General features: G+C 45.8%; 1 protein-coding gene across 3 annotated transcripts in view; it reads right to left on the bottom strand.

The window, feature by feature from the left end:
• The window catches only part of C2CD2 (C2 calcium dependent domain containing 2), a 70,269-nt gene that overhangs the window by 50,685 nt on the left and 5,011 nt on the right, over window positions 1–14,573 (bottom strand). For all 3 annotated transcript variants that reach the window (XM_015132833.3, XM_077995165.1, NM_001265746.1), the window contains 1 exon segment: window positions 7,637–7,735. In XM_015132833.3, coding sequence (XP_014988319.1) covers window positions 7,637–7,735 — 99 coding nt within the window.

The raw sequence follows: 14,573 nt of genomic DNA, 5'->3' as shown, positions 1-14,573 counted from the left end.
CTGCCTTGGCCTCCCAAAGTGCTGGGATTACAGGTATGAGCCAACACGCCCGGCTAGCCTTGACTCTTATGCGTTCATTCATTAGAATTTTTGAGGAATTTTAGTGACATGGGGGAAATAATATAAATGGAATATAGTGTAAATTGTAGCAAAAAATAAATGCAGAAGAAAAAGACTGGCAATGCACACCAACACAGGAACAGAGCTAATCACCAGTTCATGCAACTACCGTGTGTTTTTATTAAATATTCTTCTGTGTTTTTCAAGTTTTCATCAATGAACTTGCATTGATTTTATGATAATAGCAGAATTCCTATGTTTGAGACAGAACGGACCCATGACAGCCTGAGGTCTGAACTTGCCAGAGCCTGTGAGTATCGGCAAACTGCAGCATGCCTGTCTGTGCTTGCTGAAGCCTGACCTCCACAGCTAGAAAAGTCCTGACACCGAGGGCTGGGCGCAGTAGCTCACGCCTGTAATCCCAGCACTTTGGGAGGCCGAGGCAGGCGGATCATGTGGATCAGCCTGGCCAACATGGTGAAACCCCATCTCTACTAAACACACAAAAATTCGCCGGGCATGGTGGTGTGCACCTGTAATCCCAGCTACTCAGAAGGCTGAGGCAGGAGAATCTCTTGAACCCAGGTGGCGGAGGTTGCAGTAAGCCGAGGTTGCGCCACCGCACTTCAGCCTGGGTGACAGAGCAAGACAGCAAGACTCTGTCTCAAAAAAAAAAAAAAAAGTCCTGACTCCTTGAATGGTGTTGGGAAAGCTGGCTATCCACATGCAGAAGAATGAAATTAGACCCTTATCTCACACATATACAAAAATCAACTCAAAATGCATGAAGAACTTAAATGTGAAACCAGAAACTATAAAACTACTAGGAAAAAACACAGAAGGAAAGCTTTAAGACATTGGATTGGGCAATGATTTTTTTTGGTATGATCCCCAAAACACAGGCAACAAAAACAAAAACAGACAAATGGGATTGCATCAAACTAAAAACTCTGCACAGCCAAGGAACCATCAACAGAGTGAAGAGACAGCCTACAGAATGGAATCACATATTTCCAAAGCGTATGTTTGATAAGTGGTTAATATCCAAAATAAATAAACAACTCAAATAGCTCAACAGCAAGAAAACAAATAACCCAATTAAAAAATGGGCAAAGGACCTGAATAGACATTTCTTAAAAGGAGACATACAGATGGCCAACAGGTCTCTGAAAAAATGCTCAACATCACTAATCATCAGGGAAAGACAAATCAAAGCCACACAGAGATATCACGTCAAACCTGTGAGAATAGCTATTAGCAAAAATATGAGCGATAACAAGTGCTGGTAAGGACATGGAGAAAAGGGAACCCTTGTGTGCTGTTGGTGACACTGTAAATTATTACGGCCATTACAGAAAACAATATGGAAGCGCCTTTAAAAACTAAACAGAGAACTACTACATGATCCAGCAATTCCACTACTGGGTATACTACTGACCCTTGAACAACATGGGTTTCAACTGCACAGGTCCACTAATACGTGGATTTTCTCCCACTTCTGCCACCCCTGCTACAGCATGACCAACCCCTCCTCTCCCTCCTCCTCAGCCTACTGAATGTGAAGACGATGAAGATGAAGACCTTTATGATGATTCACTTCCAGTTAATGAATGGTAAATAGATTTTTTCTTCCATATGATTTTCTTTTCTTTTTTCTTTTTTTGAGATGGCATCTCGCTCTGTTACCCAGGCTAGAGTGCAGCAGCACGATCTCAGCTCACTGCAACTCTGCCTCCCGGCTTCAAGCAATTCTCTGCCTCAGCCTCCTGAGTAGCTGGGATTACAGGCACCTGCCACTATGCCTGGCTAATGTTTTTGTATTTTTAGTAGAGACAGGGTTTCACCAAGTTGGCCAGGCTAGTCTTGAACTCCTGACCTCATGATCCACCCACCTCAGCCCCAAAGTGCTGGGATTACAGGTGCGAGCCACCATGCCTGGCCCACATGATTTTCTTAATAACATTTTTCTCTAGCTTACTTCATTGTAAGAATAGAGTAATACAGATAACATACAAAATACATGTCAATTGACTATGTTATCAGTAAGGCTTCTGGTCAACAGTAGGCTATTAGTTAAGTTTCTGTGGAATCAAGAGTTATATGTGGTTTTTTTTTTTTTTTTTTTTTTTGAGATGGAGTCTTGCTCTGTCACCCAGGCTGGAGTGCAGTGGTGCGATCTCAGCTCACTGCAAGCTCCACCTCCTGGGTTCATGCCATTCTCCTGCCTCAGCCTCCTGAATAGCTGGGACTACAGGTGCCCACCACCATGCCCAGCTAATTTTTTGTATTTTTAGTAGAGATGGGGTTTCACCGTGTTAGCCAGGACAGTCTCGATCTCCTGACCTTGTGATCCGCCCGCCTCAGCCTCCCAAAGCGCTGGGATTACAGGCGTAAGCCACCGCGCCCGGCCTATATGTGGATTTCTGATGGCACAAGGGGTCAGTGCCCGTAACCCTCATGCTGTTCAAGGGTCCATTATAGATCCAAAGGAAATAAAATCAGTAATTTAAAAAGATACTGGAGCATTATTCAAAACAGCCAAGAGATGGAATCAACCTGAGTGTCCATCAACAGATGAATGGATAAAGAAAATGTGGCAGATATACACAATGGAATATTAGCCTTAACAATGAAGAAAATCCTGTCATTTGCAACAACATGGATAAACCTGGAGGACATTATGTTAAGTGAAATAAGTCAGGCACAGAAAGAAATTCCACGTGATCTCACTTATAAGTAGAATCTTAAAAAGTTAAACTCAAAGAAACCAAGAGCAGAATGGTGGTTACCAGGGGCTAGGGAGTTGGGGACACTGGGGAGGTATTGGTTAAAGGATACCAAATTTCAGTTAGAAGGAATAAGTTCAAGAGATCTATTGGATACCATGGTGACTAAAGTTAGTAACAATATATTATATACCTGAAAATTGCTAAAAGAGTAGATTTTAAATTTCTAACCACACAAAATGTTAAGTATATGACATCATCCACATGTTAGATTTAGCCATTCCACATGTATATATATATCAAAACATCAAGATGCATACCACAAATATGTACAATTTTTGTCAATTAAAAAAATAAATTTTAAAAAGAAAATAAAGTCACTGACCCCTGACAAGGATTGACAAATCATAGCTCAGGTAAAGGAAGGGTAAACAAATTAAACAAAGCTTGCTATGTGAAATAATGAAACCTTAAGAAATCTCTATACCCTTCCATATCTTTTATTATTGTGGTAAAATACACATAACATAAAATTGACCATTTTAGCCATTTTTGAGTGCACAGTTCAGTGGCATTAAGTCCATTCACTTTGTTGCATCAACCATCATCACCATCCACCTCCAGAAGCTGCATCTTCCCAGACTGAAACTCTGTCCTCACTAAGCACTACGTCCCCACTTTCCTCCCCCAAGCACCTGGCACGCACCATTCCACTTTCTGTCTCTCTGAATCAGGCTACTCTAGGGACCGCTAAGAAGTGGACTCATACAGCATTTGTCCCTTCACATCTGGCTTATTTCACTGAGCATAATGTCCTCAAGGTTCATTCATGTTATAGCCTATGTCAGAATGTCCTTCCTTCCTTTTTTTTTTTTTTCTTTTTTGAGATGGAGTCTCGCTTTGTCACCCAAGCTGGAGTGTAGTGGCATAATCTCAGCTCACTGCAACCTCCACCTCCCGGGTTCAAGCAATTCTCCTGCCTCAGCCTCCTAAATAGCTGGGATTACAGGCGCGCACCAACACGCCCAGCTAACTTTTTGTGTATTTTTAGTAGAGATAGGGTTTCATTATGTTGGCCAGGCTGGTCTCGAACTCCTGACCTCGTGATCTGCCCACCTCGGCCTCAAAGTGCTGGGATTACAGGCTTGAGCCACGGTGGCCGGCCTAGAATGCCCTTCCTTTCTATGGCTGAATTCTATTCTATTTCCTTATCCATTCACCTATCAGTGAGCCCTTGGGTGGCTTCCACATTTCAACCGTTATGAAAAATGTTACTATGGTCATGGCTGTACAAATACAATGCTGTTTTTAACTTCTAATTTACATGTACTATTTTTGTCATGTCCATTTCTGGAATTGTATTTATTAAAGGGATTACAATTGAATCACCTACTGTCTCAGGCCACTTTTCTGGCAATATGAAGTTTTTTTAAAGATAGAGTCTTGCTATTTCCACAGCTCCGCTTCCTCCACTCTCTGTCCAGGCCAGGCCTGAACATTCCACTCCTCTCTTAACTGGGAAAGCACCAGAAAACACCATACAGAAACCACCCAGCCACAAAGGGATTCGGTCCCTATTTGCCACAAATAGAGAGGGTGCGCGCCATCCGGGAAGGCACTTCCAAAGCAGCGGGCTCCAGGAGGGCAGGCCCACGGCTCTCTGTGCCTCAGCTCCCCAGGTGTAAAATGGGCACTGGACCACCTGCCGCAGGGCCCTCCCAGTTCTCCAGGCTGTGCCAGGCTCAGCATCCTGCACTGCTGCCATGGGCTCCCTCCTGCAACCCCAGTATTTTCCAGTAACTTCCTCACATTCATCGCAAGGATTATGTAACAGTGTGGCTCCAGTGCTGACAAGGGTATGCAGGAAGGAGAGCTCTCCTATGCTGCTGGGGCAAAGAAAACCGGAACAGCACTTTAATGACTGACTCAGGAATACTTGGCCAAGCTGAAGTGTGCACACCAGCGACCCGCCAGGCTCATGCCTTCTCTTGGGATCCTCCGGTGCTTGTCTGAGGAGTCGGGAGGCAATGAACAGACACAATCGCTGCAGCACTCTCTGTGCAGACTGAGCATCCTGAATCCAACAATCCCAAATCTGAAATGCTCCAAAATCTGAAACTTTTTGAGTGCCGATGTGATGCTCAAAGGAAATGCTCACTGGAGTATTTTGGATTCGGGATGCTTGACTAGTAAAAAATAATGCAAATATTCAAAAATCCAAAAAAAGATCTGATACCCAAAATACTCCTGACCCCAAGAATTTCAGATAAGGGATACCAACCTGTACTTTCAAAAAAGAGAAAACAATTTAATTACCCGGTAATAGGAGATGGGTAAGTGAGCTCGGGTTCATCTGGAATCCTGAATTATAGCTGAAGCAAAATGAACAACAAAGAAAAGAACTACAAAAACTAACCTGGAGAAGTCTCAAAATTACAGTGATCTACATAGAGAAAGCTTGTTGCAAAAGTACATAAAAAATGATAAACATGTTAAACACACAAATACTCCAGCTGTCACAGGGATTCGTGAGAGGTGGGGTGGAGGGGCCCGCAACACTCTCCTCCATCTGGGGCCACACAGGCGTCCCCTCCTTGCTGTCTGCTAAATGGCACCCACACACCTAACTTGATAATAAAATGCAGACAGAGGCTGGGCGCGGTGGCTCAAGCCTGTAATCCCAGCACTTTGGGAGGCCGAGACGGGTGGATCACAAGGTCAGGAGATCGAGACCATCCTGGCTAATATGGTGAAACCCCATCTCTACTAAAAAATACAAAAAACTAGCCGGGTGAGGTGGTGGACGCCTGTGGTCCCAGCTACTTGGGAGGCTGAGGCAGGAGAATTGCATAAACCCAGGAGGCGGAGCTTGCGGTGAGCTGAGATCCGGCCACTGCACTCCAGCCTGGGCGACAGAGCGAGACTCTAGTCTCAAAAAAAAAAAAAATGCAGACAGAGCCATAAACATCATACAGCAACACAGGCAACATATAAACACAGGCTGAAAATGAAGAAAGAGCAGACCAACTTTAGAAGAACAGTCATCAGTGTAGGTAGGAAGAGGAGGAACAGAGAATGGAACTTCATTATAGATGATGCTTTCAAAAACAGATGCTTTATATACACATATGGGAAATATACATGTGAGGTATGGGGAAGGGGGGAAGCACTGATTCCTTCTTTTCCCTCCTAAAGTGAGACCATACCCTCATGTCTAACTGCAACTCTAGACTGTAAATTACAAATCAGTGCATTCAGCAGCCAACAAGAACATTGTATTTCTCCACATGGAGGTGGTCTTTGGATTTTTTCTAGTTATGCTGAACATAACTGGCAAATAAACCGTTTTTATTAATGGGGAAAATTCAGAGCCCAAGAGTAAGAAATATAATAATAATAACAACAACAACAACAATAATATAATGAGTACAAGGGTAAGACTTGTATTAAAGAGAAAATTTCAGCTGGTCATGGAGAATCACATCTATAATCCCAGCACTTGCTCCCAAAGGCTGAGGTTGGAGGATCACTTGAAACTAACAGTTCAAAACCAGCCTAGGTAACATAGGAAGACCCCATCTCTGCAAAAAAAGAAATAAAAAAAATTAGCCAGGCACAGTGACACGCGCCTGTAGTCCCAGCTACTCAGGAGGCTGAGGCAAGAGGATCATTTGGGCCCAGAAGTTTAAGGGTACAGTAAGCTGATGCCCCTGCACTCCAACCTGGGCAATAGAGCGAGATCCCATCCCTAAAACAATACAAAACAAAACCAAAAAAGACAGAGAGGAAGTGTCTTAGGACTTATTTCAGAAGCTTTTATGCTTTATGGTATCTGATGAGTCTAGTAAGTTGAGCATATAAACTGTTAGCAACAGGAAAATGAATTCTACATAACATCTACATAGTTCATATATATGTAAACATATGTATATAAAACGAGATATATCATAATATATAAAGTCTACAACAGGATGTACATATTTGAGCAACAGATATCAGATGCCCTGAGATATGATTCACCTGTTGAAGCTGTACAAATCAATGGTTTTTAATACATTCACAGAGTTCTACAACTAACACCACCATCAATTCTAGAACATTTCATCCCCCCAACATGAACCCCTCAGCCCATCAGCAGTCACTCTCCATTTTCCCCCAAGAGTCCCTCACCCAGGCCCTGGCAACAAGAACCTCCTCTGTGTCTCTGCAGGTTTATCTACTCTGGATAGTTCATATAAATGGAATCACACAATACGAGGCTTTTTGTGTCCAGCTTTTTCTACTTGACACCTGATTTTCAGGGTTCATCCGCACTGGAGCGAGTGTCAGAATTTCGCTCCTTTTCAAGGCGGAATAACGTCCCATTATGTGGACGGATCACACTTTCTTCATCCACCCATCAGTTGATGGACCAGATGGTGGTTTTGATTTTTTTCCTACTGTAAAGGGTTCTGCGTTTTCGATGATTCTTTTTTTTTTTTTTTTGAGACAGAGTCTCGCTCTGTCGCCCAGGCTGGAGTGCAGTGGCATGATCTCAGCTCACTGCAAGCTCTGCCTCCCGGGTTCATGCCATTCTCCTGCCTCAGCCTCCCGAGTAGCTGGGACTACAGGCGCCCGCCACCTCGCCCGGCTAGTTTTTTGTATTTTTTTAGTAGAGACGGGGTTTCACCGTATTAGCCAGGATGGTCTCGATCTCCTGACCTCGTGATCCGCCCGTCTCGGCCTCCCAAAGTGCTGGGATTACAGGCTTGAGCCACCGCACCCGGCCTGATGATTCTAAACAAAGCAAACTGCCCGTCCCCGGCACCAAGTTCACTTCCTCCTGCAGGGAAAGGGGCTCCCGGGCTCACCTTCTCCTCGGCCGACCTGAGCACACTGGAGACCTCCTGCACTGCCAGCTCCAGGGGCTGCTGCCGCGGGTCCTCCTCAAAGGACAGGAAAGGCGGGCCCTGGAACAGAGGAGTGGCATGAGGAGGGGCATGCACAGGAGGGGCTGCATCTTTTAAATTACGTATCTGTTTAAAATTCTGAAAAATTAAGAAAATGTACTAACACGTCTTTCTGTTAACCCTGTGCTTCTAAATAGCAGCAGCGGCTAAATATCAGTAGGTCTGCACATCCAAGGAGCAGCTGCTGATGGCTTGTGCTCAGTGCGCAGGATTCAGTTATAGGAGAAGGCTGGGAAAGGACAGGCACCCAGGAGCGAAGCTGAAGATGCTGCAGGAAGCCTGTGAAGGGCATTCGGAATCTTCCTGCTAACAGCATAAGGAAAGAAACAGACTCTTGGGGCAGGGCCGCTTCGTGCACATTAGAGGATCTGTGGGTCTAGCGGTCACCTTGGCCGGCACAGTGGGCTCCGGCTGTGCCCTCCCTGACTGCTAGGGACGGTCCTCTACTCTGGTCTAGGAGAGGCACCTCTCCCTGTTGCGTGTGGTTGCTGTGGCACGGTTACTTAGGGTGCCCCCATTCTCTTCTCCTACCCCCTAGGCCTGGTCTCTGCCTGGGATCTGAGAGGGTGACCAAGGTTCCTTGGCTGGAAATGAGCCCAGCTGGTGGCTGCCCACAGCGTAGACTCCTTGGCTCCTACTTCACAGCTCTCTGGAGCCACCTGGCCCCAAGGTTCACCTTTGCCCATGGCTCTGCATGTTCCCCCAGCATCCTTTCAGGAAACTCGGTCAGCTCATGTCTGTTCTGGTTCTTCCAATTAAAAATCTCCAAGCAAGGCCAGGCATGGTGGCTCACACCTGTAATCCCAATACTTTGGGAGGCCAAGGCGGGCAGATCACTCAAGGCCAGCAGTTCAAGACCAGCCTGACCACATGGCAAAACCCTGTCTCTACCAAAAATACAAAAATTAACTGGGTGTGGTGGCACACATGGGTAATCCCAGCTACTCAGGAAGCTGAGGCACAAGAATCACTCGCACCCAGGAGGTGAAGGTTGTGTTTAGCTGGATCACACTCCAGCCTGGGCGACAGAGCAAGGCCCTGTCTCAAAGAGAAAGAATTAAATCCCCAAACAAGAGATGCACAATTAAATAAACAGGACCACAAGGCAACAAGACCAACGTTTTATAACAAAGAAACCAGGGTTTACGTGGCCAGCCAAGTCTTGCTCTTTCAAAACTAAGCTCTCGAAAGGCCAAATGTGTATTGCCAACGACACAACCCCACACTGAAATTCTCCTTGAACTCTGTTCCTGACATGGTGTAGAAAGCACATCAGGTTTAAGTAAGCTCCGACTGGGTGGTTAAAAAACACGCAGCCCCACAGGCTCCCATTGTATATCATCTCCACCGCAGTGAGCTAGGTCCAGCTACAAGGCATGACCGAGGGTGGGAGACGGGAAGCGGTGTAAAACCGTGCCATGGCGATTCCAGCAAGCATGGTGCAAGTGAGCAAGCAATGAGGTTATGCTGAGGCTATTTCTTAAGAATTCCCAATGACCCAAGTAAACCTAAAAGCGACAGAACATTTTGATTTATACACTTCTAACCTCACCCTGTTCTTGCACTATCTACCTCATCCCAAAAAAATCAGCAAAGAATTAAATGCACTACTCAACAGGGATGAAATCACAGTTTCAGGGCTGCTCTGCTGGCATTCTCTGTGGTGGGAGCTTGTTTGGGTGGGACCTGCTGGCCAGGGCCACGCTGTGAGCTTGGTGATGAGACAGTTCTGTGCACCAGGCTCTCTGGCCTGAGAGAACAGAACCCAGCACAGAGAACAGTGCCAGGCAGAGAACCATGAGCAGGCAACATGCCAGCCGCTCGGAGGATGCAGTGGAGAAACAATGTACCTTCTGTAGTAGTCTAAAGATACGACGTTGCCCTACACCAGCCTAGGTGCAGACGCATGCTCCCCTGGGGCAGCAGATGCAGTGTTTACCCTCTTCCCTTGCTACCTTCTGAATTCAAACCTTGAAAAGAGTTTGCAGCCGGGTACGGTGGCTCACGGCTGTAATTCCAGCACTTTGGGAGGCCGAGGCGGGCGGATCACAAGGTCAGGAGATCGAGACCATCCTGGCTAACATGGTGAAACCCCATCTCTACTAAAAATACAAAAAAATTAGCCAGGCTTGGTGGCAGGCGCCTGTAATCCCAGCTACTCGGGAGGCTGAGGCAGGAGAATGGCGTGAACCCGGGAGGCGGAGCTTGCAATGAGCCGAGATCACACCACTGCACTCCAGCCTGGGCGACAGAGCGAGACTCCATCTCAAAAGAAAAAAAAAAAAAAAAAGAGTTTGCTGGGAAACTTAAGGTCAAGGGGTGGTCTCACAAAGAAAATGAATTATTAAGAGAGATTGCTTTTCCTTTTCTGATCTGCCAAGACCTTGAGTTTCAGGAGCAGGGTGTGCCTGCCTGCCACACACAACCACAAATTCAGGTATCTCTGCATCTCTGCTGCTGTGTCAATGCTGAGAGAACCCTTATTCCAGACCCCAGTCCACTTAAAGGAAGACTTTGTGTCCACATGGAAAAAGAAACACACAAGAATTGCCAGGAAAACACTGAAAAAGGAAGACAAGGGTAACTAGCTCCACCAGATATTAAAACAGACTACAGAAACCCCATAATTAAAACTGTGTGGCTCTGGTGCACCAACAAACACATGCACTACAAATGAACAATATAACCACCCTGAAGGGGATGGGAAAAATACAGATATAACCTAAGAAGCTTGGAAAACTGCATCTTGACTGCACATAAATGCTGTAATCCAGTAAATGTGTTTCATAGGTTGGAAACTCAGAAACTACTTTATGCATATACTAGAACTGAACATATAAAGTAGTAAGTAAATAAGACAGCAGATGTCCAATGTCTTACTCTTGGAGAAGGGAGTTAAGAATAAGAAAGGGAAAAAACTAAAATGAACTCTGTTGGATTAGAACCCAAGGTACAGGATACAATCATGATTTTTAAGATAAATGCAGTGAGAAGTACACAGAAATATAGACACACGCACACATGTTGGTATACACATGTATGTTTGCTATTGCTGAACACTGAAGCACTGAAGAGGAGCAATGAGAACCAAGCAGTAATGAACACACCCAATGCCTAGGTCTTGGTTTCTAAACACTTCTCCAATAAAAGGAATCAGGGCTGCTTGAAGAAGTGGCTGAATCCAGGGCCTGTGGGGAGCCAAAAACAAACATTTTGTGGAAACATGAAGGAAATGAAAAAAAAAAAAAGTGGGCTTGATGGAAGAACACAAGAGGCTACTCTCAAAGGAGCACCCTGATGGCCCAAAGGAGAACAACTTAAGCAACTGATTTGGTTTGGCTCTGTTTGTAATCCCCACATGTCAAGGGAGGGCCCTGTAATCCCCATCTGTAGAGGGAGGGAGGTAACTGGATCACGGGGCGGTCTCTCCCATGCTGTCCTCATGATAGTGAGTTCTCACAAGATCTGATGCTTTCATAAGTGTTTGGAAGTTCCTCCTTCCTTCTTCCCTCTCCTGCCACCTTGTGAAGAAGGTGCCTGCTTCCCCTACCACCATGATTGTAAGTTTCCTGAGGCTTCCCCAGCCATGTGGAACTGTGAGTCATTAAATGTCTTTCCTTTATCAATTACCCACTCTCAGGGAAGTCCTTCAAAGCAGTGGGAAAACAAACTGATACAACAATATAATAAATAGTGATAGTATGGGATTATAACCCACAGAATAAAATAAATACCCATTGAGTCTATATTGAGCTAAACAATCAGATAAATATCTCATTGGAGGAGAAATGACAGATCTCTCCTGCAGTAGAGTTCCAGATAATAAAGAGAGCAAGGAAGAGGAAACAGAAAGTCACCATCAAGCGAACTGCACCTGCGTCATCACTGCACACAAGATATACCAATGGTTGTGAAATCAGTGAGGAAAAGTTCGAGGAGCGACGGGATCTGCACAGGCTCAAAGTATGTCCCCACACTACCTGTTAACTACAGCAGGAAAGATATGAGGTGACATGATGTGGATCTGTGTCCCTGCCCAAATCTCATCTTGAATTGTAATCTCCAGTGTTGCCAGAGGGGCCTGGTGGGAGGTGACCGGATCATGGTAGGAGGACTTCTCATGAATGGTTTAGCACCATCCCCACGTGGTACTGTACATTGAGTGAGTTCTTATGAGATCTGGTTGTTTAAAAGTGTGTAGCACCTCCTGCCTCTTTCTCTCCCTCCTGCTCTGGGTCATAGAAGATGAGCCTGCTCCCCTTCACCTTCCACCATGATTGTAAGTTTCCTGAGGCCTCCCCAGAAGCAGAATCTGCCATGCTTCTTGGACAGCAGAACCATCAGTCAATTAAACCTCTTTTCTTATAAACTACCAGTCTCAGGCATTTCTTTCTGGCAATGCAAGAATAGACTAATACAGGAGGAGACATAAAATACAAGAGGATGACCCCAGCAGAACTCACCTTAACCAAGGCACCAAGCTCAGCATCCACTGCAACAAGACACACTGACGTCACAAGCCCCAGACACAGTGCACACCACTTCTGTGGTTTGTATAACCTCACTCCAACCATATGAAAATGCGAAGCAAATGGAAAGATAGTCAGCAAAATAATGATCAATAGTCTTCAGTTATCAAGGTCATAAAAAACAAAGGAAGACTGAGAAACCCTGACAGACTGCAGGTGATGAAGAAGTCACAACTCAACGCCACAGGTACCCTTAATGGGAACCTAGAACAATACAAGGAGACAGGTGGAAAACTGGTGAAATTCAAAGAAGGCCTTCGCTTTAGTCATTAGGCGTTGTGACAATGTTATTCTTTCTTTCTTTCTCTCTCTCTCTCTCTCTCTCTCTCTCTCTCTCTCTCTCTTTCTCTTTTTCTTTCTCTCTCTCTCTTTTTTTTGAGACGGAGTTTCACTCTTGTTGCCCAGGCTGGAGTACAATGGCACAATCTTGGCTCACTGCAATCTCTGCCTCCCGGGTCAAGCGATTCTCCTGCCTCAGCCTCCCAAGTAGCTGGGATTACAGGCACATGCCACCGCACCCAGCTAATTTTGTATTTTTAGTAGAGATGGGGGTTTCTCCATGTTGGTCAGGCTGGTCTTGAACTCTTGACCTCAGGTGATCCGCCCGCCTCAGTCTCCCAAAGTGCTGGGATTACAGGCGTGAGCCACCGCGCCTGGCCTAAATTTCTTGAATTATTACATTACATTAATCTTATTGTGTTACGAATCATAGTAACATGGCACCAATGTTAATTTCTTGGTTCTGATCATTGAGCTGTGGTTATGCAAGGCTGAGCGACTAATATATGGAAGCTAAATCATTTTTTTTCAACTTTTCTGTGAAAGCAGCTCAAAATAAAAAGTTTAAAAAATAAGACTTTAAAGAGAGCAGCCTACCTTTATTGTCTCACTATGCACCAGGCATTTTGCTAAATGCCTCACACAGATCTGATCTCACCGCTAGGAGAGTGGATTTTGTTTTCCGGATTGAACCCAAAGTTTTCCCTCCTGCAGGTGATGCACAGAGACTCTCCCAGGATCGCACAGCTGGGAGGGCAGAGCTGGAGCACCAAGCAAACCCGCACCCAGCTCCACGGCTTCCCCACAGGCTCTTCCACGGGCTGAAGAAGTGCCTTCCCTCCTCGGCAACCTACCAGGGGCCCGCGGGAATGGAAGTTAGCGTTGGGGGAATTTTAGTTGATGTGAACACTACACCCACACTCTCCTGAATTCCTGTCTTGTTGGGAGAATGGGTGAGTGCAAAGAACAAACTGAACTGGCGCCTATTCCTGGGTTTTGCATTGATGACTTGCAAAGTCATCAGAGCCTCCTTTAATGTTGATGCTTTAGAAGTGAAAAACAAAGCACATTAAACAGCTTGTTTTGCCCAGGCCTGGCCGGCTCCCAAGACAGAAGGCCTGAGTCCAGATGGAGGAATGGGCATCACCACTGTTTCTCCTCCTCCAGAGGCCCATCATTCACCCCACTGAGACCAGAGCCTGCCGCGAGCCGGCTTTGTGCCGGGCACTGGGACTGGCTCTGCCTGGACGGCCCCTGGCTCTGCCCCAGCTCACAATGCCGGGAGCTGACCAGGGCATAAGTGACTCCAGGGGGTCGGGAGGAGGGCAGGGTGGGGAGCATCCTGGCTGAAGGGGAGGATCAGGGACCTCTGAGCCAAGATCCAAAAGATTTAGAGAAGTCAAATAAGCAGAAAAAAAGATAAGAATTCCAAACAAAAGGAATGACCTGTGGGAAGGCCCCATACAGGAAAAGTCCCTGGACACTGGAGCGACAGAAGGGGTCACGGTGGAGGGCGCAGGGTTCACAGCCCCAAAAAGGCCCAAGTTCCTTCTACTGGAGGAGGGAAGGGCAGCTCCATGGCCCTTCCCCACAGTGGCTGCCACAGTTCTACCAACTGGCTTCTTCCTACACCACAGTCACTGTCACTGGTCAAGGAGTTTGGACTTTGTGAGCACAACTGGAAGGTCATTATATAATGCAAAGACTCTGAAGTCTGGTGGCCACTTTGTTTACTTTGTAAATGCAGAAACTTCTATTCAAGTCAGTGCTATTAATAACATGTTCCAAGTCCACACAGCATCTTTCTTTTTTTTTTTTTTTCTTTTTACAAAGACCACAAATTGTTTGATAGTTATAGTCTTGATCATTTGTATTTGGAACATTCCTTTAAAGAAACCCTGGGCTGAAGGACTAAAGAAACAAACAGCATTGGGGACCCTCCTCGTCCGGGGCCTCATCCCACTCAGGTGGGCCGCTACTAGACAAGCCCAGAGCGCAGGCCACAGAACACAGGCCTCACTTCGGGACGG

The sequence above is a fragment of the Macaca mulatta genome, chromosome 3 (assembly GCF_049350105.2).
Source record: "Macaca mulatta isolate MMU2019108-1 chromosome 3, T2T-MMU8v2.0, whole genome shotgun sequence".
Taxonomy (NCBI): Eukaryota; Metazoa; Chordata; class Mammalia; order Primates; family Cercopithecidae; genus Macaca; species Macaca mulatta.
Note: the sequence above shows the minus strand (reverse complement) of the source record. Positions and strands in the feature narration are given on the sequence as shown.